The 27910-nt window shown below is 40.4% G+C and overlaps 1 protein-coding gene across 8 annotated transcripts in view; it reads right to left on the bottom strand.

Moving 5' to 3' along the window:
- MRTFB (myocardin related transcription factor B) overlaps window positions 1-27910 on the bottom strand; it is a 200763-nt gene that overhangs the window by 63724 nt on the left and 109129 nt on the right. For 2 of the 8 annotated variants that reach the window (XM_032779667.2, XM_032779670.2), the window contains exon 1: window positions 20595-20955. The exons of 5 other annotated variants lie outside the window; for them this stretch is intronic. In XM_032779667.2, coding sequence (XP_032635558.1) covers window positions 20595-20748 — 154 coding nt within the window. In that variant the 5' untranslated portion in view covers window positions 20749-20955. Of the gene's footprint in view, window positions 1-20594; window positions 20957-27910 lie in introns of those variants that run through there. One more of the 8 variants, XM_032779671.2, reaches the window with a different exon arrangement.

Here is a 27910-nt window from a genome sequence, read left to right as displayed (position 1 = left end):
TGTTTCTGCGGTGCTATCTGCAGAGACATCTGTGCCCTCCTCCTTGGTGTTTTAGAGGAAGGCATGTCTCCTGTCCCTGCAGGTGCGAGTTTGTGGGGGGGGGGGGTGCACACGCCTGGAGAGGACGTCCGGCTCCATCAAGATTATTTTGAGTCTGAGATGCTGGTCACGCTGGGTTCTCGCTTTTCCATTGCTACAGTAGGCCCCAAGACATCGGACACACAAAGAGTGTCCATCCAAAACGGGCACTGCTTCGCGGCAGGAGCTGCATCGCTTAAAGCCTGGGGAGCCAGGCATCTGAACAGTTAACCACCCCCAGTTCAGGGATGGTAAACTGGATAAAAGTAAACTTTTTTGATAATAAACATTAACACTAACTACAACTTTCTACATGACTAATCTATTTTTTTCTGAAAGGTTTGGAAGAGCCAAAAGCTCCATCTTCAGCCAAGGATGACTGAGAAGGAACTGGAGGGCTTGGGTTGTGTGCACGTTAGACGTGGCATCAACAGCACTGCGAGACACCTACTGCGTATGCATGACCCATACAGATACTGCGACCATAAATCTCTGATTGACGGTGCCGGGATGCACCAACACCTCAAGGGGAGCACCCACAGGGACAGCACTCGAAGAAGAATTAACATTATAAAATTAACCTTAAACCCTGGGTTTTGCATAACAATTTCCTACTGCATCAGCACTGAGGAATCCATTAACTGGTATCCAGGGATTAAATAACACTGTATGTTCTAGTACTGGCTTCTATCTCATGTAACTATGGAAACACAGAAAGCTCAGAATTACCATAAGACTAAATGGACCTCTAAAAATCAAGTGTGTCATATTTATACAGGTTGGGTTGGTGCATTACTATTCAAACAATATGATTTAGAAGCAGCATGTCATGACCACCTAAGTGCAAAGTTTTCTCCAGAAAAAATCAATTGTTTTCTGCCATGGGTGGATCATAAGTGTGCAAACATAAATTGGCTTTCCCCTATCTCCTCTAAACTTAATGATTCTTCTGATATTGCTTGTAAAGAGCAAAAGCTGGTGGAGTTCCTGTCCTGGCTGGAACAGAATACAAACACACACACTGTATTTAGACCAACTTACTCCACATTTGGAATTAGCTTCACTGGGAATTCAAAACAACAACAGAAACGTAAACCCCATCCTCAACTTCTCCCCAGAACTTCCCTCCAGAGACGTCTCTATCATACACCCAAGTTCTCTATGTCTAATGAGTTATTCTGATGTCCTGGGTAGAGATAACAAGCTACATCTGACACAAGTCCATAGGATTCCAGCACCTGCTAACACAGTGGATCAAGATGAAAATAAATGCTGGTATTATTACAATAGGTATGAGGAATCCAGTCAGTCACCAATTGGATCCATCTACCATAACAGACAGATGGTTCACTTATGTAAAAAAAGTGATTTTTGATGTTTCCAATTCCTACTAGGCTGTTCATCTTGTTACTTGGTTCTACTGAGTCTTCCCTTAAGAGTCTTATGATGGCCCATTACTTTAGGCCTAGAGAAGCTGAAAACTGTAGCACACGGAACTACAATTTGATTACATTATTTTTTACATTTTTCTGGGTTCCTGACAAGATCATCAGAAACCTTTTTGAACAGCTAAGGCTATTTTAAAACATTTTCAGGTGTCAGTATATCCAATATAAAAAGTCATTCTGATTCTAGGATTGGTCTCCACACTACAAAACCACAACACAATTTTGTATGATTGGTAATCTCTGTTTAAAAGCCCTCCTCAAACTGGAACAGCAGGAGGACTGGAAGCTTTGTGTGGGGGAAGCTTGCACAGTATCTACTCCTTCAGCCTGGCTCAAATAAGTACTATTAGTTTCTCACTTTATCAAACACTAATTATTCAAAACATTTAAAAAAAATTATTGTAGGCTAGAATTTGGTGTACATGATCTTAGTGCAGGAACAAATAGCTTTACCATATTTTTATCAACTCAGTTTGGCTGATAAACTACATGAAAGGGATGGAGGTTTACTGGTTTGAGACACCTGATTTTGCACTTGTATATCTTAAATACTGTCACTCAAATTAGGTATGTCAACTTATTTGTTAATTACTGGGTCAGATTGTTTCCCCCTAGACCACCACAGAGATGATCTTCCCATTCTTGCATAGAAGGGATAAGACTAATATTTAGCATTGTGCTCTCTTTCCAAGGCAACATGGATGAGGCTCTGTGGGATCAGGATCCACAGTTGGAGAGAGAATGAGGGAAGGCGAGTGGGCAGCCTCATATTGACTGGGAGGGAGGAAGACACAACATTCCCAATGGAGCTTACTTGGAAAACGAGTACTACCAGAGCTTCTATTAATTGTTTCATAATGGGGCTGGAGATGTCAGCAGCAGCCATGGGAGACGGGAAGCCTGGCAGTACAGATCTATTAGAGCTGGGGACACAGGGCCTCCATATGCATAGCACTGACCTCCTGAGACACATATGGGGTTTGAAGTGTGGTTTAATTATGGGGGGAAGGGGCAAACCCTTACTCCAAGGGAGCAATATGTGAGAGGTTCAGCAATGGAATCCTTTCAAAGCTTTTCTTCCTCTTTCACCTTCTTACGAAGGTTTTAACATGAGACAGGGTGATCCAGCCAATAGTTTGTATTTTGAAGTTACTTTTTAAATAGCTAGGATAATAAACCCTGAAATAGCAGCTATTGTGCCAACTCAGGAAAGGAGTCACATACGAGAAAATTCATCTTAACACCTTGTACCAGGGCAAGATTGCATCCAATTCCAATTCTATGCTCAGGAGCAGAGTCATTACGCTGTTGGCTCTTCACTGAAGGAACCTTTACATGGTTCAAAACATTTCTGAGGCTATGTTAAGGACCATGGTCAGTGGAAGCTGATACCCTCACAGATATAAATACTTCAGTCAAAAGTGACAATGAGAAGGCTGCTGAGCTAGCCAGAATTTGTGGAAAAATGTCAAGGCAGAATTAGCCTTTGATTAGCAGAAAGAAGATACTTCCTGGGACACAATCTCAAGGCAATTCCAAAACTCAACAGCAGTGTCCTTTTTAGTGACTTAAACATTAGGTTAAATTAGTGAAATTGAGAGAAGTGGGTAATACAAAAGGGTATTATTCCATCTGTATCTAGAGTGAACTGGGTATTCTTTATAATGACTAGCCTTAATTACTTTAGTCTCAACTTTTACAATTATGCTTGGCAAAAACATGAAATATTTTATTTAAAGTGCAAATCTTCCCCACAACATCCATTTGTGGTATTATCAAATATACAGATTATTTCTGGGGGGACAAGGCATGCTTGTATATTTCCCCATTGCTCCACCCATCACCATAAGGATTTGGATTGGCAAGTTTCCAGGTCTGGAGGGGAAAAAAGAAAGAACTAACACTGATGTCTGCCAATAAAAGCAAAACCAAATAACCTCTTTAAAGATCTTAAGGCATAAGTATTTCTTAAAATATATTTTAAAAAATAGTTTGACTGAAAAGAGATTGAATTGCTCAGCTGTCTCTGAAAATTGTTGCTGCGCCAAAGCCTCAGTGTCAAGCTGCAGTTTTGAATCCTGTCTTCCAGCACAGATAACACAAAGGGGCAGGAACAATCCATATTATAGCAGTACTCAGCACTAATAGCACCTGGATTGAGCAGACAACAGGCATGTTTGATGACATGAGATCATTGGAACAACCAGCACCATAAGAATGGATGCTGCCAAAAGTGTAACCTATATATAAGGTTAACAGAATTTTCACTAATTGTCAGAATTAGTGATACTTTATACCTGTCAGAAAAACAGTACAGGCTAAGCTGTTTCCGGGGTTTCAGTGCAGAACCTGTGCCCTAAAAAATAAAAATCAACATATTTTCCATGTAGAGCAAAGTGATCATGGAAAATATGCCAGTCAAAAACATGAAAAAAATCCATCCTCTAACAGTGATTTTGTTTTCTGCATGATAAATTATTAACAGGAACTAAATGTTCTCCACCGCCCCTTTATTTTTTTTAACAATTAGAATGCTCAGTTAATCATTTCATGATCACATTTCTTTGCCATATAATTCCCAACACACAACTCTACCATACCGAGTGGGTGGCCATGCTGCATATTTATCAATATTTTATTCTAGTAGTGCCTAAAGGCCCCAATTAGGATAAGGCCGACTGTGCTAGGTGATACACAAACAAACAATAAAAGCTGCTCCCTGTCCTAAAGAATGTACAGTTTAATAGAACAAGTTGCAACAGACAGAGGGAGCAAGGCCAGGAGGATGAGGGAAAAATAAGAACACTTGTGTACACAGGCCAGATCTACACAACTAGGTGGTTTTGACAATGTTTCCTTCTTTTTAAAAAAAAAATATGTGGCATATATCAACAGCAAAGTGGCTTTTGATTTGGCTGGCAGGTCAGCACTTTTGCTTGTACTGAAACGAGTTGGTGTCCCAAATGTTCTGCTAAATCTGGTGCATGACCTTCAGTCTGGTACTGGTGCAAGAGAGCAGTGTTTCCACACAACCTCAAGTGTGCAGCAGGGATACATTCTTGCCCTGGCATTATTCTGTCAAAATATCAACTGGATATTAAGACTTGCCACTCTATATACCAGAATCAAGGCTGGTCAAGAACTGTTCACCAAACAAAACTATGATGACAAGGCTGCTTTGCTTATGGAGAAGCCAAAGAATTTCAGCCCTGCCCTTCAAAGTTTCCAAGATGTCACATGCACTATGGAGTTGAATATCTCATGGCAGAAGACCAAGGTCATCTACTGTGAAGCACCAGAACCCCTCGTACAGGTGGGGTCGAACACTGTGACGTGCATTTTTATGAGTTCATCTACCTAGGATGCAAGCAGAGATCAAACGGTCACAGCAAACTGGATGTTCTCCAACAGGCAGCTCATTCTTCCTACTGCATGAACTTCACATGTCACTTACGGATGAAAAAGCATCTCTGCTCCGAGACAAAATTCAGAATCTCCCTAATCTGTGTACTTCCTGTATTTCTAGATGGGTCAGAAAACTAGACCTTCTAATGGGGAGACTTGGAGTGGCTAGAGGCATTCCACATGCACTGTCAGTGCCAAATTCTAGCATAAAGTGGTTAGATTTTGTGCGAAATGCCATAATCTTGCAGAAATTTGGCCTTCCTCCAATTGCTCACTATATTCAAAAGTAGAGTTGCATGCTTTACAGGCATGTCAGCAGGATGGACAAAAACATGCCAGCTGCTCATGCTCTCTTTATCGATGTGCAACGGCATGCTTACCATGGCCCTACCTAGCATCGGGGTGGCCCTTAGGCTTGGATTCATCGGAATAAGCCAGATCTGGGAACTTCACTCTACAATGCCTGGTATAATGCTATCAAGCGTAGTCACTCTGGCTGGAGCAAAGATCCTCAGTAAACTATACACGTTTGATGATGATCTGTGAAGAGTTACCACCGAATATCCTTACTCTACTCAAACTACAAGCTATATGGACAGGTGACAATGGGCAGAATAGTGCCAAGAGTGGAAGGACAATTGACTGATGACCACGCCTGTTTCTGCCCAGGATGTTCATGCTGTAGCCAAGTTACAAACCTAACTCAATAGATCAGAGATAACTGAAACATTTAAAATTACAGGGCCTGTGTTTTTTGATCTGTCAGCTGCTTATCACACTGTGAACAATTGTGTACACCTCTACCTCGATATAACGCTGTCCTTGGGAGCCAAAAATCTTATCGCGTTATAGGTGAAATCGTGTTATATAGAACTTGCTTTGATCCAACAGAGTGTGCAGCCCTGCCCCCCCCGGAGCACTGCTTTACCGCATTATATCTAAATTCGTGTTATATGGGGTAGCGTTATATTGAGGTAGCGGTGTACTTCTATTTAAACTGGCAAGAATTTTGAGAAATAGCAAGATGCTCCAGGTCATCTCCTTGCAGCTCAAAAATCAAGATTTCTTTGTTGAGATGGGCGGTCAAAAAAGTCAATGACACACTCAGCGCAATAGATTGTCCCAAGAATCAATGCTATTATCCTTGCTGTTTAACATTTACACAAATGATCAACCAGAATTCCCCTGACATGTGAAGATTCATTTATTCAAGTGATCTTTGCATTGCCATACAATCAAAAAGATTTAAGGACACTGAGCACAATTTAGCGGGATTCCTAAGTGTACTCAGGAATTATCATCGTACATAGTTCCTGACCAAGAAACAAGTGTACGCCTTTCACCGAAATACCATCAGGCTAGGCAAAAACTCTAGATATTGTGGGATAGTACAATGCTTGAGCACTATAAACATCTGGTGTACTTGAGGGGGAGGCAGGGTCAACTGCGGAGCACTGTGCCCCTGTGGTCAAGCTTGAGCCACGGACACAAAATTGATACTGAACTCAGTGAATTCTGTAGGATCATCTTAGGGACTTTGTAACTGACTCCTACACTGTTGCTATACTACTTTGCATGGATTACACCACCATACATGATGCAGGATGTCTTCAGTTAAAAAAAGAGAGACAAAAACAAGTGCATAAACCAAGACTTCCACTGTATGGACATACTCATTAAATTAAATTAATAAATAAAATAAAATAAAATAAAATAATTAATTCCACTAAATTAGAGGCTGAAGTACAGACAGATAAGAGAAAGTTGCTCACCTTGAAGTAACTGAGGTTCTTCGAGATATGTCCCTCTATGGGTGCTCCACTCCGGGTGATGGTGCATCCTGTCGCTGTTGATCAGAGATCTTTGGTAGCAGTGCCTGCCTGGGACGCACGTGCTCAGCTCCTGTCTCACGGTCTCATTAGCGTCTGCCTGAGCGCACACGTCCCGCGCCCCCCTCAGTTCCTTCTCTTCCGTGGAGAGGTCAGAACAGTACTCCAAAGTATAGGGGATGAGGGCGGGGGGAGACACACCTCAAAGAACCTCAGTTACTGCAAGGTGAGTACCTTTCTCTTCTTCTTAGAGAGTGCTGTCCCTGTGGGTGCTCCACTCCAGGTGAATGTGAAGCAGTACTCACTATGGCTGGTGGGACTTTGGAGTTGTGGTAGTGAGTACTGTAGACAGTACTGTATGGCCTACTATGGTGTCTGCCGTGGTATCCTGCGTGATAGTATAATGTTTGGTAAACGTGTGTTCGGATGACCACGTGGCTGCATTACTGATATCAGGAATGGGTAGGAAGGTCCCAGATGTTGACACAGCTCGAGTCGAATGAGTTCTGATGCCTTCGGGCCATTGAGCATTCTGAATGCAGTATCAGGAACTGATGCAGTCACAGATCCACTTGGAAAGGCACTGTTTAGAAATGGTTGCATCCTTTGATCTCTCGTTAATGGAGACAAATAGTCACAAGGACTTACAAAATGGTTTAGTCCTGTCTAAATAGAAGCTAATTGCTCTCCTGATGTCGAGGATATGCAGAGTTGCCTCATGTAGAGTCTCATGAGGTTTGGGATAGAATGTGGATAACTATGTTGGTTAAGGTGGAAGGTGGACACCACCTTAGGGAGAAATTTAGGGTGTAGTCACAGGGTAACTGTCTTTAGATAAGGTTATGTAGGGGGTAGTCCATCAGGGTGCTTATTTCCCCTACTCTCTTTTCCAATGTTACAGCAACCAAGAAAGCTACCTTCATGGACATATGAAGAAGAGATGAGGTAGCTAAGGGCTCGAATGGAGGTTTCAGACGGCCACGAAGAATGAGACTGAGATTTCATGCAGTTGCCAATGGCTAAATCTCAGAGTAGAGATTTTGTAGGCCCGTGAGAAAGCGTTTTATGGTGGGGTGGTAAAAGAGTAAATAGCCATTAACGAATGATGGAAGGTGGTAAGGGCCGCGAGGTGTACTCTGATGGAGGTGAGAGTTTTAGTTTTAGCAGGTAGTCTAGGATGTTAGGGAAGGTCACAATATGGGGTGATAAGTGTTTATTTGAGCACCACAGGGAGAAGTTTTATGAATGGACTCTTTTCTACTATGCAGGAGGACATATCGGACTTGCTCAGAACAGGCTAATCCATGGGTCTGGAACCATGAAGAAACCATGCTATCAGGTGGAGTTTCTAGAGCTGAGGGTGAAGAATTTGTCCGCTGTCCTAAGAAAGCAAATCTGGTCTGTTGGCGAGAGTCCGTGGAAAACGAGCGGACATGTGGAGCAGGCAAGGATACTATGTCTGTCTTGACCAAGCCAGGGTAATGAGTATAACCTGGGCTTTGTCATCTCTGATCTTGCACAGGACGCTGTGTAACAGGGATCGGTGGAAAGGTGTACGTGAGCCAGTTGTTCCACGAGATGAGGAACAACATCCTAGGGATGCAGTCCTGAATCCTGCTCTGGAGCAAAATAGGCGATATTTGCGATTCTGGATTGTGGCAAAGAGATCTACCGTTGGGAGAAGAGCTGTTGTAGTATTGCGGGGTGCAATTCCCATTCGTGTTCTTTGGAGAAGTGTCTGCTGAGTGTGTCAGTAGTAGTGTTGTGACACCAGGTAGGTATGACGCAGTAATTTGTATGTGGTGTTGTATGCACCAATTCCACAATAGGATAGTCTCCATGCATAGAGCGTGCGATTGTGCTCCCCATCTGTTGATGTAAAACATACATACTATATTGTCCGTTAGGACCCAGATAGATTTGTTCTTTATGAGGGGAAGAAAGTGAAGGCAGGCTTGTCTCACTGCTCTGCGCTCTAGGAGATTTATGTCTAGCCGCGTCTCTGGCGCGGACCAATGGCCTTGTGCCGTGTGTCCCCCCCAGATGTGCTCCCCAACCAATCAGGGAAGTGGTGAGAATGACCATGGGGGATTGTTGTTGGAAGGGATTGCCCATGCAAAGCTTCTCTGGTCTTGTTCACCACTGCAGGGAAGCTAGTACGTTCGCTGGAGTAGTTAGCAGCATTCAGAGGCTGTGCCTGCTGGGTTTGTAGTTTGAGTTAAGCCAGCCCTGAAGACATCTCATGTGCAGCCTGGTGCACTTGACCACGAAGGCGGTGGCTGCCATGTGGCCAAGGAGCTGTAGGCAAATTCTTGCCTGTATCCTGGGACGAACAGAGAGTATACGTATGAGGTGTATGATAGCGATGAATCTGTTGTGTGGGAGTGAGGTTCTGGTTTGAATTGAGTCCAGGTGAGCTCCAATGAATTCAATCTGCTGGGTACATGTCAGGGTGGATTTTTGGACATTTATTTGCTGTGGAAGAGGGAGATGGCGAAATGGGTAGCTTGAAGCGTCCTGTCATAAGAGTTGCCCTTCAAGAGGCAATTGTCTAGGTAGGGGAAAAGTATAATCCTGTGTCTGCGGAGGTGGGCCATGATTACAGCTAGGGTCTTGGAGAATACTCCTGGTGCTGTGGAGAGTCCAAAAGGGAGAACCCTGTACTGGAAATTGTCATGACCGATTGTGAACCGTAGGAAGCGTCTGTGCGGTGGATGAATGGATATATGAAAATAGGCATCCTGTAAGTCGAGGCCTGTGAACTAGTCCCCTTGTCCCAGTGCAGGTATTATTGTGCCCAGTGTGACCATCTTGAATTTCTGTATCCTTACGAATTTGTTCAGTCGGTTTAGGTCTAGTATAGGCTGCATCCCCCGGTCATTTTCTGGGTCAGAAAGGAGTGAGAGTAGAACCTTTTCCTCGATGCTGTGTCGGCACAGATTCCACTGCACCTATCGGTAGAAGATGAGCCATTTCTACACGAAGTAGGTGCTCATGAGAGAGGTCCCTGAAGAGGGATGGGGTAGGATAGGAGGGTATGATATAAAAGGGATAGAGTAACCAGACTGAGCTATTTCCAGCCCCAATGGTCCTGGTAATCTGCTGCCAGGCATGGTGGAAAACCTGGAGGTGGCGGCCAAGTAGGCGGTGGAGTCAAGAGGTGGTCATGCAGACCCTCAACCAATGCTTCAAAATTGTTTCTGTCCCAATGGGTGGGAGATATCTGTTTGCGCTTGGTTTTGTCTGTGCCTTGGAGGTCTAGGGCAATTCCTGGGTATATTGTATGGTCTGTTCTGAGGCCAGTGATACTGTTGTGTGCGTGGCCTCTGGTAAGGTTGATACCGTTGTCTCATGGGAAGGGATGGCTAGATGCCCAGAGTGCACAGGGTCGCTCTAGAGTCTTTCATGGTGTGAAGGATTTTGTCGTTTTTCTTGGAAAAGAGTTTGTCTTTATCAAAGGGGAGGTGCTCCACTTTGGTCTGCGGGTCTTTGAAGATACTGGATGCAGAGAGCCAGGAAGATCTGCGCATAACCACTGCGGTTGCAGAAGTATGGGCAGCTGTATCTGCCATGTCCAGAGATGCTTGTAGGGGCATTCTGCAGACCAATTGGCCCTCAACAAAGACTGACTTAAAGTCTGCTCTCCTGTCCTCTGGAACATGGGAGGTAAAAATCAAGGAGTTTATTGTAGTTATTGAAGTCGTAGCTTGCAAGTAGGGCAGAATAGTTTGCAATTCTGAACTGCAGAGTGGAGGAGGTATAAACCTTGTGGCCCAAGATGTCAAGGCGTTTGAGGACCTGGTCTTGTGGGGTGGGCCAGCAGTGCAGCTGTTTCGTCCTGTGAATTGCTGCATCCACTACAAGAGAACTTGGTTGTGGATGGGAGAATAAGAAGTCTATGTCCTTAGCAGGAACATAATATTTACGTTCAACCTTTTTGCAGGTTGATAAGATAAAGGCTGGGGTCTACCAGAGAGTATCAGCTGATTCTAGGAGTGCTTCATTTATGGGAAGCGCGATATTTGAGGGCGCAGAGGGTTGGAGGATTTTGAGGCGTTTGTGTTGTGCCTCCTGGACCTCCTCTAAAGGAATGTCTTGGCTGAGGGCCACCCTCTTGAAAAGTTCCTGAAACTGTTTGAAGTCATCCATATTCTGTGGAGGTGGTGGCATGAGAGTTCCATCTGGAGCTGATGGAGAGTTAGGAGTCGATGAATCAGGGTATGGTCCATAGCCCACCACTTCAGAGGGGAGCTCAGGTGCTCCAGAAGTAGACGGAGCTGGAGATAGAGCTCAGAAGGAGCTTGTGGTCTGGTGGAAGAAGCATGAAGGTGAGTGGCAGTAGGAGCTGGCCAAGGGTACCAATGAGGCCAAGGCATCAGATAAGAAAAGTTAGGTGCCGCCCCAGAGGGGCGAAGTAGGGAAACTGAGGCTGGTGGTTGTGAGCTGTGACCTGAGGTGCAAAAGGTTCCGGTGGAGGAGGAGGGGCAGGTGGGGAGCACTCCACCTGCTGCTGCATATCAGGCTCGCTGTCAGTAAAGACAGCCAGGTCAGGTGCGGAGAGCTGCTGGTCAAAAAGTGAGCACTATGTGTCCAGGAGTGGAGAGTTAGGCTCAGGTGCCACTGAAAGGTCATCCTGACTTAGGAACTGTTGTTGCTGTTCCCTAGGCTTTGACTCTACTGCGCGTGATGTGTGCTCAGAGACATGCACAGACTTTTGTTTGGCTTTTCCTGGTGCCACGGGTCTCTTGTAGGTGCCCTGCGGGAGGTCTGCTGCTGCTGAGTGGAAGGCAGGCTTGGTGCCAACGTTATTTTCGGCACTGAAGCAGAGTACGCTGTTGGTACCAGGTCTATTTTCGGTGCCGAAGGTACTGGCTCCAAGGAGACCTTCCTGGCACGGGAAGTTGGGTCCCTGCCTCTGCGCTCCACGGGAGCAGTGGCTGAGGTGCTGGGACAGTTGGAGGCACCTGCCTTCGGCGCTGTCAGTACTGAGAGGAAGGATCTCGCAGGAGACCCTTTACCTTTGTGAAAGTCTCTGCTTGGAGACAGTTGGGCTTCTTGCCTCTTCCCCTGAGAAGAGGTTCGGACCTGGCTAGGGAGCGTGAGGGAGAGGGTTTGACATTGCCCATCTTCACAGGCAGCTGCAGGGATTTCTGCATGAGAAGCATTTTCAGCTGCAGGTCCCTGTCACGATGAGCACTGGTTTAGAGACTCGTGCAATGGACACACTTGGCAGGGACGTGTGTCTCGCTGAGGCACTTCACACAAATGTGAGTGTCCATCGAACTCCAGCATTTCTTAAATCCTGAAGCCCCTGGCATTACTGAACTAGGAATGCTGGGGGAAGAGTGTCTCCATAGGAGACAAGCTTGAGGAAAAAAGGGTTTTTTGTTTTGTTTTGTTTTAAAACTAAGTAACTATTCTAAGGGAAGGGAAACAACTGGGATGTTACTATTTCTATATTCTTTGCAATTGTTTCCTTCATCAAGGACGGTTGAGAAGGAACTGAGAGGGGCACAGAACGCGCGCGCTCAAGCAGACTCTAACGAGATCGCAAGACAGCAGCTGGGCGCGCAAGTCCCGGCTAGGCACTGCTACTGAAGATCTCCGATCAAAAGTGCCGGGACGCACCGTCACCTGGAGTGGAGCACCCACAGGGACAGCACTTGAAGAAGAAGTGACAATACTGGATCTTGGCTATGGTGTTGAAGTGACAAACAATAATGATGACCACTTCCTGAATCAAGCATAATTATCCACATAATATCACTCATACCACTGAAGAGAGAGCCAAGAATCACTCTGTCTCAAAGGCCCTGGGCCAGAACCTTAGATTCATAGATTCCAAGGCCAGAAGGACCATTGTGATCATCTAGTCTGATCATCTGTACAACAGAGGCTATAGGACTTTTCCATAATAACTTTTAGAATATATCTTTTAGGGAAACATCCAATCTTGATTTCAAAATTATCAGTGATGGTGAATCCACTACAAACTTTGTTAAATTATTCCAACCGACAAAGTCTTGAAGAGTGTACATAATTTTAAGCATGTTATAATTTCCATTCACTTCAATCAGACTACTAGTATGCTTAAAGTTAAGCATATATTTAACTGTTTGGAGAAATAAGGCTTATGTTAGCACCAATGCACAAACTAGGCTACTGAAGACAGACATAACTGTTTTGTAACTTATAGGATCTGACATATCTCCTCCATAATGCTGCTAATCGAGAGAATAAAGTCTCACAACTGCCTTTGAACAGAAGCTGTGAACTGTCAGCCAAATCACTGATTAGCTCTAGATTGTGTAATTTTTTTAAAATCAGCATTTGATCGCAACATTAACATTTGGCTTTCAGATTCTTAGTAAAGGCTCCTTATAAATTTTACACAATGGGAGTCAATATATTAATAACTTAAAATGATTACTTTCTAACATAATCAATTTTGTTTACCTTTATCCTATTATTACTGAGTGGTTTCTTTGGTACTTAATTGAAAAAATATGTTAATTCCTTACAACCAGAATGCCAGATCAACTGGTTTAAAAATCAGTATAGGTCTGTCTATTGACTTCAGTGGTTTCGTGCAGCTTTTCATCAGGCGAGAATCTATTCCACAGAGGTTAGAGTTCCCACTATTAATTCATTTAGTGTTAGCATATCAGGAAATCTCTACATCTACAGACAAAGGAATAAAGAAGATGGTGTGTAGGGAGGAAAGGGTTCTCTGGCAACCACATATGTAACAGAATGTACCTTACTGTTCTGAGATACATTTCAGTCTAGTTGTGGATTACATAAAAGTAGTTTAATTGCACTCCACCTCCCAACAGTGAATATTGTTAAGAGTTCACACACTGTAAGATTCAAAGGGGGGCAAAAGGTTAAAAATGAACAGCGACAAAAGAAAAAGGCCCTGCAGCATGTCATTGAATGCCTTGCTGTTTGAGTACATGGAGGCAGGCATATATAAAGAAGCAAATTTACAATCATCAATACGTCACATTGCATTTTATGTATGGTCTACTGAAGAGTGACAAATTCATTTGTCTTATTTCTGGAGTAATGATAATTGCATGAAAGGTAGAACTGATGAAAATAAAAGGTATGGTATTATTAAAGCATCTTAAGTAAATACACCATTATCAAAGTCAAAATAAGTGATATTCAGCTGCTGTGGTATTCATGGGATGAATTGGTAATTTGCATGCTATGGAAAAGGTGTCTCCAAGTAGTCATATGTAATCAAAAGAACTGGAATGTAAAGAGGCCAAAAATAAATTGATAGCTGTCCTGTAGAAACAATGCTATCTATACTGATTGACAGGCTTTCATCACTGCTCCTTGTCTTGAACAAAACCAGAGCTCACATTGTGCATAGTAATCCTAACACTAATTCCAAAACCTATGAATTTTAGATAGAACATGCACAGTTTGGTTTTTTTTAAGTAGGTGTTATGAAAGGAGGCATCCAAATGGTTGTTGAAAGTTCAGGCTGTTTAGGGGATTTGTTACAAAAACTGTAAATCTCTAGGGAGGGACTAGTAAAATAATGTATAAACCTCTCAAATGATTATACCTGTGGAGAAGGCAAAAATAAAATAATGTAACTAGAAAAATATATGTTTTAAATGCTCTCTGTACTCTTATCTAATTATTTCTCCCAAAGTTAAAACACTGCAGATATTAGTTGTTTAGATAAGAACATAGATGATGCTGGGAAAATGGCATTTCCAGCATTCTGCCTTGGAAATTAACAAGAGTTCTGACAACTCTACTGCTGGCTGCTGCTCTGGCTGCCATGGAAACAGACAGGGCTGAAAACGGGACAGAGTCCTTTAAACTAATTGCTGTTCCACAAAAAAGTTTTTGTTTTGTTTTTCGTGTGTGTGTGTGAGAGTGTGTGTGTGTGAGAGAGAGAGAGAGAGAGCGCAATTAGTTTAAAGCAACTTGTCCTGCTCTTGGTGAGCCAAAGTCTCTTTAGGACTGAGCATGAAATATAGAGCCACAGTAAAAATGGACACAAAAGATTCTCTTGATAGATGTATCACTTCTATAGAACAGGATTTAGATACTTTTTTAAAGTAACAATATACCTGTAACTGTAGTTACTTGACATCGTGACTTTGAAATATAAGACACAATCAGAGAGTAAAGTCACAATAAAGCAGCATAAAATAAGGTATCAAGAGCTAAGTGAGTGATAAAGCTAAATACTGTACTGTAAACATAAAGTTTGGAATGCCTAGAATACTGACACCAGAGTTTCAAATCCAAGGAAGGTCAAATCAGTCCTTTATCTTTCCTAGCTACAAAAACGAACCAACAGGTAGTTAATCATAATGAGTATATTTTCAATACTACATAAAAAAACAAGGTCCTGTTTGCTCTGCATGGACTTTAACGATTCCATGACGCTTTTCTAAAGAGAAGGGAATTATGCCAAAATGCTGTATCATACGTAATTGCGACCCTCCATCTCCAAGGAATGTGCATTTCAGTAGTGTGGTACCATATTTATATAGTTATAAAATACTTTGGAATTAAATATTAGAAATGTTAGAAATTTTCAGAGAATGTTTAATTGCTGGATATATTAAACTGAAAATTCAAAATGTAACAATGAGGATGTTTTGGAGAGTAGCTATTCTTTCTGCTATTTATTATTCACTCTTGAGGCTTGTGAAGGATTATGGAATATGTTGTTTCCTCACTCTGTATTACTCATCCTGTATGTTTCCAAAGTCACAAATTTGATGATCACATTGTGTTCTTTTGGTTTCCATAGCATTCACAAATTGACGATAATACCGTATTCTTTTGGTTTCCATTGCAGAAAGAGTGAATCCATTATAACAGAAGTGTTAAGCTGCCTGTGATCTGGGGGAAATGCCTAGAGGTTAACTGCATAGAATTTCACAGGCAATACTGAAACATAATAAAGGTTTTTGTTCTCACTTCCTGTCTATTACAAGAAGTAAATAAATAATATCTGAAATGATATTTAATATAATAAAAATAACTAATCCACTATGAAGTAGAAAGTTGCCATCTTAGTCTGCTGACAGTTTGTGACAAAGAAAGTTCAGCTCAGCACAAGAATACATTCACAATAGGTTCAAAATCTGAGACTTTTATGTATGTTAAGGTAATTTAAATTATTAAAATCAGAGTTCTGTATAGAGTTCTTTATTATTATATTATTAAATTAATATATACGTTGCTTATCCACTTTACACACAGTTCCTTTTCTGGTAAATAACAGAACATACTTCAAAACCACTTGCAAATGTCTAGAGCCTTTTATGCATTCACATTCTGAGGAGCGTGTCCTTTGTTCCTTTTAGTTTCATCAGCTGAGAAGTGTAGTGAATAAGTGCAAACAGTTGGAATTTACACTGTGGAGTGCTTTGCAGAGCTTACAGAATCTCTATGCATGATACAGTAGTTCCATAGAAACTTTTCAGAATTCTTGAAAGAAATTCTGAAAAACCCTGCAGGAACCCATAAACTGGAAACTGTACCACAGAGATTGTAGGCTTTTGTATGTCAGCCAACATCACCGTGTAAGTGTCTCCAGAGGAAGCACTCCATTGCATGCAGGTAGAAAATGAAAAGGTACACTGAAAGGAAAATTATTTAAAGGCAATTTTTCTGACAAAAAATAAAACTATTAGACAATATAACCCAGAAGATCTATCATGTCATTCATCAATAACTGAGGAACAGGACAATCTGAGTCATATATTATTGCTATGGAACATTTATTGCTTGGAAACAAGTCAGGACATAAATTTATCTTCAAATTTAAGTTGTTAGAATCCCTGCTGCAAAGACTGTTCTAGATATAAAATCTACACTTCCCACAATTTTTTTCCAAATTTGCATAATGAGAAAATAATCTTCATCTTCTTTGTGTGGAGGGAGAGGAGAAATTAATGTTTAAAAAACCCCAAAGATTTTGTGAAATTCTGTACAGTCATATAGACAAAAATTATGGGTATTTTTCTAACCATTTGTTAAACAGTTGCTGAGACTTTCTTTCTTTTTTAAAAACGCATTCACACGTCCTCATATAGCCTTAAGGTCCAGAGAGGAAGGATGGTCTTGTGGTTAAGGTACTGGACTGGAACTCATCAAACCTGGATTCAACTTCCAAATGTACCACAGATTTACTCCTTGACACGCTGTGGCTTTAAACCCACGAAAGCTCATGTAAACATGATTAACTTTATGCACGGGAATCTTGATTTAGCAAAGTACTTAAGCATGTGCTTACCTTTAAAAGCAATGGGACTTAACCATGTGCTTGAAGTTAATTACATACTAAAGTGATTGCTGAAGAACAGTTTCCCGAATCAGGTCCTGTGAGTAGTCTCAATGTCTTAAATGGGATTACGCACAGTGCATAGAGTTGAGCACGTTCATAAATCTTTGCAGGACAGGGACTCTGAACTCTCTGTTCTTTAAATGTGAATAATACTATTTTCCTTTTCTTCTACCTTTTCTCTCGTGTCTATTTAGACTGTAAATTCTTCAGGGAAAGAACTGTCTCTTATTTCTGAATATGCATATTGGGTCCCTGATCTCAGCTGAGCCTTGTTAGGTACTACTGTAATATAAATATGCTATTCTACAATAGAAGAATCTAGGATCAAATTTGCAAAAGCACTTAAGATATTTAGGAACTTAACTCCCATTGACTTATAATGGGACTTAAGTTTCTAGCACTTCTGACACTGAAATACAATTACATGATTAGATATTACCATAAAATTACACTAACAGTTTAAAAAGATTTCCTGTTTGTTATTACAGTGAAAATTTCTAGCCAAATCTACATGTAGAATTTAGATCTTGAATTCTTTTCACTGAAAATAGATGGAAAGCAAAGTAGTGCTGCCTGAGGTTGTTTACAGGAAAGTAGGGTAGTTAGGATTTCCTCCCTCTGGTCTGCAACAGGAAGTTATGAAATGTACCTTGTAAGGTGTTTATTATTGTAAGCAAAGAAAAGAATGTCATCATCTAAACTCCTAATGCCCTTTATTTTATACAATAGCATTTTTAAATTAGTGTGGGTTTCATTTTCATTGTAATTTTTAACACTCAGCAACAGAAACATTTTTTCTCTTATTAAGGATAATTAATCAAAAAGGGAGATGTTTACAATATTCTTGATTAGTGAGAAATTAACTTTACTGTGCAGGGATTTTAAATTCAGCATGCTTAAGCAAAACACATTAGGACCTTCAAAAGGTTATCATCTAGAATTACAATAAAACACCTAATCAATACTGGATTGCCAGCAGAAGTCTACTTTCTTCATTCTTGAGTTTTCCTGTGAGAATCATCATTGATCTCACCATTAGTGAATACCATCTGTAAAATCCCCCATCCAAAAGGATTTCAAGGTAAGGGATGGTGGAAGTAGCCAAATATTTATTTTAATAGGAGACTAATCATTAAAGTTTCAAATAATCTTATTTTAGAAAATCCTGCTCTACCAAATATAGTTCAAATAAATGATTTACAGTGTCATTTACATAAAAATAATATAGAACTATATATCTGAACTGTATATATTAGTATAGCCCTTAAAATGTTCTGATGACATAAATTACAAGAACAAAGCTGAACCTTTTTGTTTGTGTCACTAGAACATCAAGGCAGATTTGGAATGTAGTATATATGGCATCCTAAACCAGATTAATAAAACAGAAATTTCCTTCATTGTTCAGTAATTAATGTCAAAGTATGAAATAAATTTAATAAGCTATTTTTTTCTTTACTATACTTATGTACCTTTTAGAGCGCAACTCTTTTTAAAACTCAAGCTGTCAAGTGGCAAAAATTTGTAGGGGGAAGGAAGGCAAATACACAAGGATGCTGAAAAAATTCAGAAAAAGAAAGAGAAAGAGGTTGGGGGAACTTCAATTTTCAACCACATTAATATTAAATAATGTAATCCCAAAGACATACATAAGTTTAGGCTATTGCAGGATTCAATACTTGTGGTTTGTCACCACTCTAATGGAATTACAACCTTGTAAATGTACAGCTGGAGTACATTATTCTACATATTATGTGCAATTCTGGTGTAGTCGGTTTTAAAATATATAACAAAGAATGTTAATTACATGGTTATTTATTAACCCATCCCACTCCTGTTTATTTGTTCTTTCACTGCTTTCTCTCATTCTCTTCGTCCCCTTTATTTCCTCATGTTATAGCTCACTTTTCTTTCCCATCTTTTCTGTTACAATATGTATTTTTTCTCTATCCTTCAAGTTCTTCTGCCTTTTCTCCTTAGTCCTTATTTCCTCACTGCAGGTTTTCTATTGAGCTTTGATTACTTTAACTGAGTTCGGAGTTGCAAGAAACCTGTAATTGTGATGATACACATTATGCCAAAAAAATTCAGTGTAAGCTTTTTTATTACTGCATTGATATTGGCTGTCCCCTACAGTAGAAGGGGCAGAATTATTATGCTTTCAGCTACAAATACTTACCCACACAGACACTGAACACTTTTTTCTATCTTGGTGTTTTTCCACATGTCAATGAAAAGTAGTCTGTCTTTAAAAGCAACAAATAATATAAAATGTGTTTTCTCCTTGGTCATATCTAGAGCTGGTTGAAAAGTCTCAATATTTTTGTTTAGGAAAAACTGGAAAGCATGTTCTGATCTGGTCTAGCAATAACCTCAATGCAATTTTCCCTTCTTAAAATTTACCAATATATTTTAGATCCTTATGCTTAAATTATTTCAATTCAGAAGGCATAGTTTCCTGAAGGGACAAAATGTCAGTTCTATTTCACAGGAACCAAGGAAAGCACTGTAGCTCAACTACAGATCATCCAGAGAGCCCAGTGGTATGAGGAAGGCCAATGAAAGAAGGCATATGAGGGAGAAGAAAATTTATCTACTAAAAAAGAGAGGGTTTTCTGGCTGCCTGAGTAAGGTAAATGTTGTTGGAGTCTCAACTGCAAAGGACTACAAGTTATGTCGAGGATGACAGCACCTGAAATTGAGGAGCTGTGCTCTAAGCAGTGGGGCTCTATCAGCCTCTTCCTCCTCGTTCTGTATGATCTAGTTATCTCCAAGTGCATCAGGGAACTGGGCACCAGCAGTCTCCTGGCAAAATTTCTGCTACAGCCCAATGAATAATACTAAGAAAATTACTCAAGATACATACGAGGTGGCAATTATAATAGTTGTCAGTACTGAATAATAATACTATACGCCTCAGTAGATTGCTGGACTGTTACAAGCTAATTCATGTTAATGTTGCTTTGCCAATTAACTGCACAGTGTACAGAACCAGTTAAGAAACAATGCAGGCTTAGATTCCCATTATGTAGCTGAAAAACAAATTTAAACCATTATAAAACAGGAAAAAAAGCAACTGTGTAAATAGGCAGAAGGAGAAAGCAACAGCATCCCTTGCTAAAAATAAGGAAGATGCACATCGTTGTTTAAAAATCCTTAGTTCTATTTTCTTCAGTTAAAAGCAATTTGTGAAATCCTTTCAGGGTACATTATAACATGTGCCATGAACTGAACAAATGCATTTGGGTATCACTGTGAAATGATCAATTACTACAAAATTTCCTTTAGAACTTAATTACCGTTCAGCAATTAGCATTTAATTAAGAGCTACTGAATAAAATAAATAATAATGAACCTGGCCCTTTAAAAGATCTGAAAAGGGAACAGAGTATTTGCATGCATGCATGAAAAAAAAATTATGTAGAGAATTTTAGAGCAGAAACTTACAGACTGAATCTACTGTAGCATGTCTGCATTCCCCATCCCCAGCAAATAACTGACCTTCCTTGAGACTTTTCTGGCTGTTCACCTCAAGACATTCCTTTTCTTTCAATGTCTCAATATCTTCAGTAGGTAAAATCTCTGGAAAGCTCTGCTGTTGCTTCTTGGAGCTATCGATCATGATGAGACTCCTTTGAATGGCAACATCCAACATAGGAAAAAGACCAATTTGCTACCCAGCAGTACACTGTTCTGGATACTCTACTCCCCAGTTCCTTTTCACAATAATTGAGCAATTATGTCTTTAAGCAGCTGAAAGCAGCCATTACTCTTTACTTCCCAGTCTGATCTACAAATACACTCAATCTGCTTGAAGCCCTTAACTCTCTTCCAGACAGGGAAACAGAGCTTCTGAAGCAAAACTCCCAAATCTCACCCCCTTTCCCAGACAACCACTCTCCTTTCCCTTTTAGTTATCCTGGCTTCCTCTGTACTTTTATGTTTCAGCATGCAGCTTGATCATCAGAATCATCTGACAAACACTGAGTCAAGCAGTTAAAAATAAATCTAGCAGTTGCTGAAGGAGCAGCCTTTGCTGATACCTAAGGCAAATAGTTGCTGTGGTCTCTCTTTCTAAACACTGCTGGAGGCTGTGGAACTACTTTATGTTGGCCTGAGAGGCAGATTCATTACTCATTAAGTTTCATCAGTAAACAAACAGCTGTCTATAAAGAATAAAGCAGGTCCTATTTTGCAAAAGCATATTTATTCAGCATAGCTGCAAATCTTAAAAACAAGTAAGGGACAATTTGAAAGCAACTGATTCCTGTGACACTGTTCACATTACAAAATGTACATATACTATCTTTGCTACACACAGATCTTACTCCCTGTAATAAATTTTTGAACTGCAGATTTCTATTTCTTCCTTTTGCACTACACTCATGAGGCAGTAACTTTAACTCGTTTCCAGCAGTCAGTCCAGATTATTTCCTTCTACACAGTCTTTCTGATTTCCCATTCTCACCAGCATGAACCTTTTTATCTTTTATTAGTCACCAACATACCTTTTCAGGTGTCAACAAGGAGGTTGAAGTAGTTTTTCTTCAGGCCCCCTGGAATTCTTTGGCATGATCAGGACTTGATTTTTGTCCTAATGGCAAACTTATTCTGCTGCAAATATGAGTAAATTCTATGATATTTTGCAGTAATGATGTGTTCTCTCAGTTTGCTGTTGTCTGCAAAATTCCACTGAACTGCAATCCTCTTGTGTGCATGTGTTTTAATACAGGATATATCCTTAAATGTGCAGATGACCAGCTTAAGCAAAGTTATAATTTACAGCTGTGATTTTTCAATACAAGGCTAAAGGACAAACATTTATTTAAAAAAAATATATGGTCAGGATCACTTAAATGTTAAGGGGCTTATTCGTAAGACCTTAAGACCTTAGCCGCAATACCCTAAATATACCTTTAATTCTATTAATTCTATTAATTAAAACTTTTGCCTGTCACATAACAAAAGAGTGTACAACTGATAGAGTACTTGTATGTTCATAAATCGGGTTAAGAATCTGTCATGGTTATTTTTAGGAAAAGTCACAGACAGATCCTGGGCAATAAATAAAAAATCACGGAAGCCCACGACCTGTCTGTGACTTTTACTAAAAATAACCGGGAGTAGGAAACGGGAAGGGCAGCTGACTGCCTAGGGGGACCAAAGCCTGAGCCCCACAGGGAAGGGTGGGGGCTGACAACTCCAGCCCCTGCCACAGTCGCTGTAGCGGGGCCTGAAGCCGAAGAAGTCATGGAGGTTCATTAAAGTCATAGAATCTATGACCTCTGTGACCAAATTGTATCCTTATTCATAAACAGGGGTGTTTTGATTTACATGCTAATGTGAGCACAAAATACTTGCCCTATATCTTTGTTGACTCCATTCTGTGCATAAAAAATGAATATTCAAGTACAATGCTCAAACAGGATCTAAAATTCCCTTTACTAAGTGTACCAATCACGTAAATTAATTTTACGTAAATATTTCTATACATCTGTAATGTACTTCCACCTTATCACACGTTCAAAAGGAATTTTTTTGATTATTAACCCCTCTGCCTAGAAAATTTTCCACTTATGTAACATAATTTTGGACAATATTTTCAAGTGGGTACCCCTCCTTTTCAGTGGACACAATTTGCAACCGCAATTAAACTATGGGTGAAAATAAGAATATCTCCACCTCTAACTACCTGACTGCAGACACAAGTTGTATATTTAAGTAGTCTGAATTATGCCAACAATTCATTAGAGTGTATTTTAGTGTATTTTATGGGCACAATTCCCATCCTCATCAAGTGACGCTAGCACTTCAGCTCTTTGAAAAAACTACTTCTTTATGTATTTCTTTTTCCTCGTTCTTTAATATTAAGAATGTCTGAAAGAAAATTTGATCTTTTAAGGATTCATTAAGTTCTGATGGGTAACACTGAATGCCACAGTTCTCTGTGTGCATCACCACAACTAACTTTTGAAATGATTTTGATGTAATGACTAGAGAATTAACTTTGTGTCAAATAAGGAGGATGAGTTAACCAGTCTGTTTTCACAGAAAAATGAAATACAGAAAATATATAACATATCACATTTAATTTTAAATAGAATAGTATAGGCTGCAAAGTTTTTCAACAATATTTAAGAAGATTTTAAATATTTTACTTTTTACTATATCACGTAGTATTTAAAAATTATTTGGTATGCAAGGCATCTTGAAGTATTGACAATTCTCTTTGGCCCTAACCATGCAAGCACAAGTTTAAGTTTTCTCACAAGCACACCCATTCACTTCACAGTTATGGAAATGTGTGTTTTCAGAAACTGGCATAATATGAATGTTTTGAGTTTTAAAGTTACTATATATGCCAGAGGAGAAAAGGTTACTTTTTCTTAATTTTGTTTTTCAAGTCTTCTTATGCTAAGCCAAAAGAATGGACACTGTCCACTTTTCTTATCCTCTCAATACAATACAAAAATGAGATAATTGGACCTCCTGAATACTAAGGTACAGGTACGGCAAATATACAATGTCTTCTTAATGCTAAAAGTGTGAAGCCTTTTCCATTCTCCTTACTAACTGCAGGATGCAAAGAGGGTAAGGAGATTTCCTAACTAAAGTGAAAATTTGAAAGGATCTTAGATTTAAAATGTGGAATAGTTTTAAGGAACAGTTTGTATTAGAGGTAAATTAACTAAAGCGACATGCCTAATAAGAGTGCTGTAATTCTCCTCACTCTCCTAGCTGATCAAATGGCCATCTTTTGCATCAAAACATCTTTTCTAACAAGCGCAGAGAACTGTATTCAGGCCCAGGTTCATCTCCCAGTGAGACAGACAGAACCTCATTCTGAAGTGCTGTTAGCTACTCTAAAACAAACAAACAAACAAACAACCCTCAATATGTAGGGTGAGATCCCACAGACCCTAACTTATGTCTAATGATGGAGCACTTCAGTCTGAAACCACAAGAACTGTCCACAATTGGGCAGCACAATGATTTCACTTTTCTTTCTTTCTTTGCAAAAGAGTTGAAGACTTCTCCTCATACTGTAACAAACATGTGATGTAGATTTTTTTAAATGGAAATTGAAAAGAGTAGTAATCACCTTGTCTTTTCAGGAAAACCCATGCAGCAGCAATGCTGCAAGACACAGGGGAGTGCAGACTCCTGACCTAAAAGATCTTTTTGGAGAGTAAGCCAAAACAGGGAAGCTATTGACATGGCCAGGACTTCATGATGAGTGAGTTAGGCATAATTCAGATGAATAGCAAAGTCCTTTCCCTTCACTATCTTCTTCAGTATTCTTCCTTAGATAGGAAGCAGATGGAAAATAGAGACCAGGTCAAAATTTCATACGTAAGAGGATATAAACGTGTAGGGACTTCAGGACTCCTCCTTGGCATTTTGACAGTTGGAAATCTTATCAATCAACCATCAGTCTGAAAAAAAATGGGTCCACTTGGTGACAGAATTAATTCTTTACGTTTTTAAAGGATCAAAAAATACAATTAGCCCATATAGGACAAGCACAGAGAAGAATGTCACTAGTTATTTTAGAGACAAAAGGCATCACAATTATGTGCATCATAATTGTTTTCAAGCTAGTTCTGCCCTCTAAAAATCTGATGTTTGCAAACTGCTTACAATATATGATATCTGTCAATTATTTTAAATGACATTTTGCTTAAATCCATAATATATAAGATCATATTCATTTGTGCTGTAATACATCAGATTTCATACTGATTTTAACTGTGAATAAAAAAAACTTACTATGCAAGAACTCTTGCATAAATCAACTCAATTTTCCCATTGCCTTAGTCCAAACACTTATTAAGCATGAGAAAAATTATACTGCTGAGAAGCTGGGCACAGCCAAAGAAGGACTTCCAGGGAAGCAGAATACAAACATTGCTCAAGGGACCTATATGAAAATTTGGCAAGGTCAATGTATTCTTACACAATTACAGATACACCAGACTATTATTTTACAGATTCTTTGTTGCTATAAAATACAAAAAATAGTGAGCAAATTATTAGTTAAACTGAGTTGATAACAGAGTAACAGAAGATACAAATAAAAATGATTTAGGGGGAAATGATATGTTTTGTATGTTAAAAAAGTGAAGTTTTTAAGTACCATTTTGATCCTGAAACAATTCCAAAATGATTCAGAGAACAGACTCAGATCAAATACAAACATGATTAACAAGAACAAAAGAGAAGACATTAGCACTAGGAACACTAGGAGATAGCAAGCAAATGATTAAGGAATCCTGAAGACTGCATGTAGATCTCTGAAAACTGGAATGAAGATGACAGCAAAGGAGATACAGGAGAGAGAGGAGGATACGAAGAAGGAACAAGATAAGAAGGCCTGTATTACTGGGAAGACTGCAATCAGATGTTCCTCCCTACTGTTATCCTTATTTTACACTGAGTTCAAAGTTTGGAAATATGACAGTTTATACATCAATACTTTAATTTGCCTTTTGTACAAGTTATATCTTTTACTATATATTGCTATATTAAAGTGACGTATTAAAGGAGTTATAGTCTCTTGGAGAACACTGTTCCAATACTATATGCATATTTTTAACTACATGTCACTGACAAGAATTTTTAAAGGCATTTTTGTGGGTGCCACAAAAATAATGCACAAATTGCCTATATTTGCCATTGACAGTTATAATTAACTTCTTCAGAACAACGTACATTTCTGCAGACATCTTCATTGAAAATAATGCACAAACATAGCGCTTAGAAGTACAGTTAGACTTAAAATAATTTCCTAATATTATTTTTCCATATAAGCAAATGCTGTAGTTGGCACATGGATGTTCTATGACCATAAGTAGTTGGAAAGGTAGAAAATCCATGAAAAAACCTTTTCTGTTATGATGCGGATAAAAGATTGATAATGCCGCATTAGATAATTGGGCATCCTAATGCCAGGAACAGTTTGTCCGGCTATACCAAAAAGAGGACAGGAGACACTTGATATGGATTTAATCAGGCTGCAACTTTATTATTAGATGTCTGGGACTACCCGGCAGATAAACGCGTATAGTACAGGTAAAAGACGGTTACTCACCTTTGTAACTGTTGTTCTTTGAGATGTGTTGCTCATATCCATTCCAATTAGGTGTGCGTGCCACGTGCATGATCATCGGAGAATTTTTACCCTAGCAACACCCGGTGGGTCGGCTGTGGAGCCCCCTGGAGTGGCACCTTCATGGCGCTGGATATATACCCCAGCCGACCCAGCAGCCCCTCAGTTCCTTCTTGCCGGCTACTCCAACAGTGGGGAAGGAGGGCAGGTTTGGAATGGATGTGAACAACACATCTCGAAGAACAACAGTTACAAAGGTGAGTAACCATCTTTTCTTCTTCGAGTGCTTGCTCATATCGATTCCAATTAGGTGACTCCCAAGCCTTACCTAGGCAGTGAGGTCGGAGTGAGATATCGCTGAGTGCGGAATTGCCGAACCAAATGCGGCATCATCTCTAGCTTGCTGAACTAAAGCATAGTGAGCAGTAAAGGTATGTACAGATGACCAAACCTCAGCTCTATAGATCTCTTGAATCGGAATGTGAGCCAGGAAAGAAGCCGACGAGGCTTGGGCCCTTGTGGAGTGAGCTGTGAGATGCGGGGTCGGGACACGGACCAAGTTGTAACAAGCGTGGATACACAGTTAGATCCATGAGGAGATGCGCTGTGAGAAGACCGGTAGGTCTTTCATCCATTCGGCCACTGCAACGAAAAGCTGGGTTGTTTTCCTAAACAGCTTCATGTACTCGATATAAAAGGCGAGAGCCCTATGAATGTCAAGAGAGTGTACGTGCTGCTTCTGCTGTGTGGCATGGGGCTTTGGGTAAAAGACTGGGAGGAAAATGTCCTGGTTCACATGAAAGGTAGATACCACCTTGGGAAGGAAGGCAGGGTGGGGGCGAAGCTGCACCTTGTCTTTGTGGAAAACTGTATATGGTGGTTCAGACATGAGGGCTCTGATTTCAGATACACGTCTTGCTGAAGTGATGGCTACAAGGAAGGCTGTATTCCAAAATAGATAAAGGAGCGAACAGGTGGCCATCGGTTCAAACGGGGGCGCTGTGAGTATAGAAAGGACCAGGTTTAGGTCCCATGCTGGGACCGGTTGTCATGTTTGTGGGTAGAGACCATCTAAACCTTTCAGAAATCTAACGATCGAGTTGGAGAAGACAGAGGAAGCACGTTCTCCCGGATGGAAAGAAATATGGCTGCCTGGTGATCCCTGATAGATGATGTTGCCAGGCCCTGCTGTTTCAGGGATAGGAGGTAGTCTAGGATGAAAGGAATTGACTCCTGTAACAGAAGCATGGCGCGCTGCATGCACCAACAGGAGAATCGCTTCCATTTGGCCAGGTACGTAGCCCAATTGGAGGTTTCCTACTGCCTAACAGAACTTTCTGCACCAATTGTCAGCAGAGTAACTCTGAACGAGTTAGCCATGCAGCATCCACGCTGTAAGGTGGAGGGATTGCAAGTCGGGATGACAGAGGCGACCATGGTCTTGTGATATCAGGTTCGGCCTGTCACAAGTAGATAGGTAAGGTAAGGGTTAATTTTCTTTTACTGTAAAGGGTTTACAAAGGGAACCAAACACCTGACCAGAGGACCAATCAGGAAACCGGATTTTTCAAAAGTAAGGGTGGGAACCTCTGGAGGTTTTTGGCTTTGTTCTCGGAGAGAGGGAAGGGAGGGGGATTTTTCCCTTACCGGAAGACTCAGATTTCTGAGTCGTGGGGGGTTCTTTCCAAAGGAAGTTGGGGAAGAACAC

This window comes from Chelonoidis abingdonii, chromosome 9, assembly GCF_003597395.2.
Source record: "Chelonoidis abingdonii isolate Lonesome George chromosome 9, CheloAbing_2.0, whole genome shotgun sequence".
NCBI classification, from domain to species: domain Eukaryota; kingdom Metazoa; phylum Chordata; order Testudines; family Testudinidae; genus Chelonoidis; species Chelonoidis abingdonii.
Note: the sequence above shows the minus strand (reverse complement) of the source record. Positions and strands in the feature narration are given on the sequence as shown.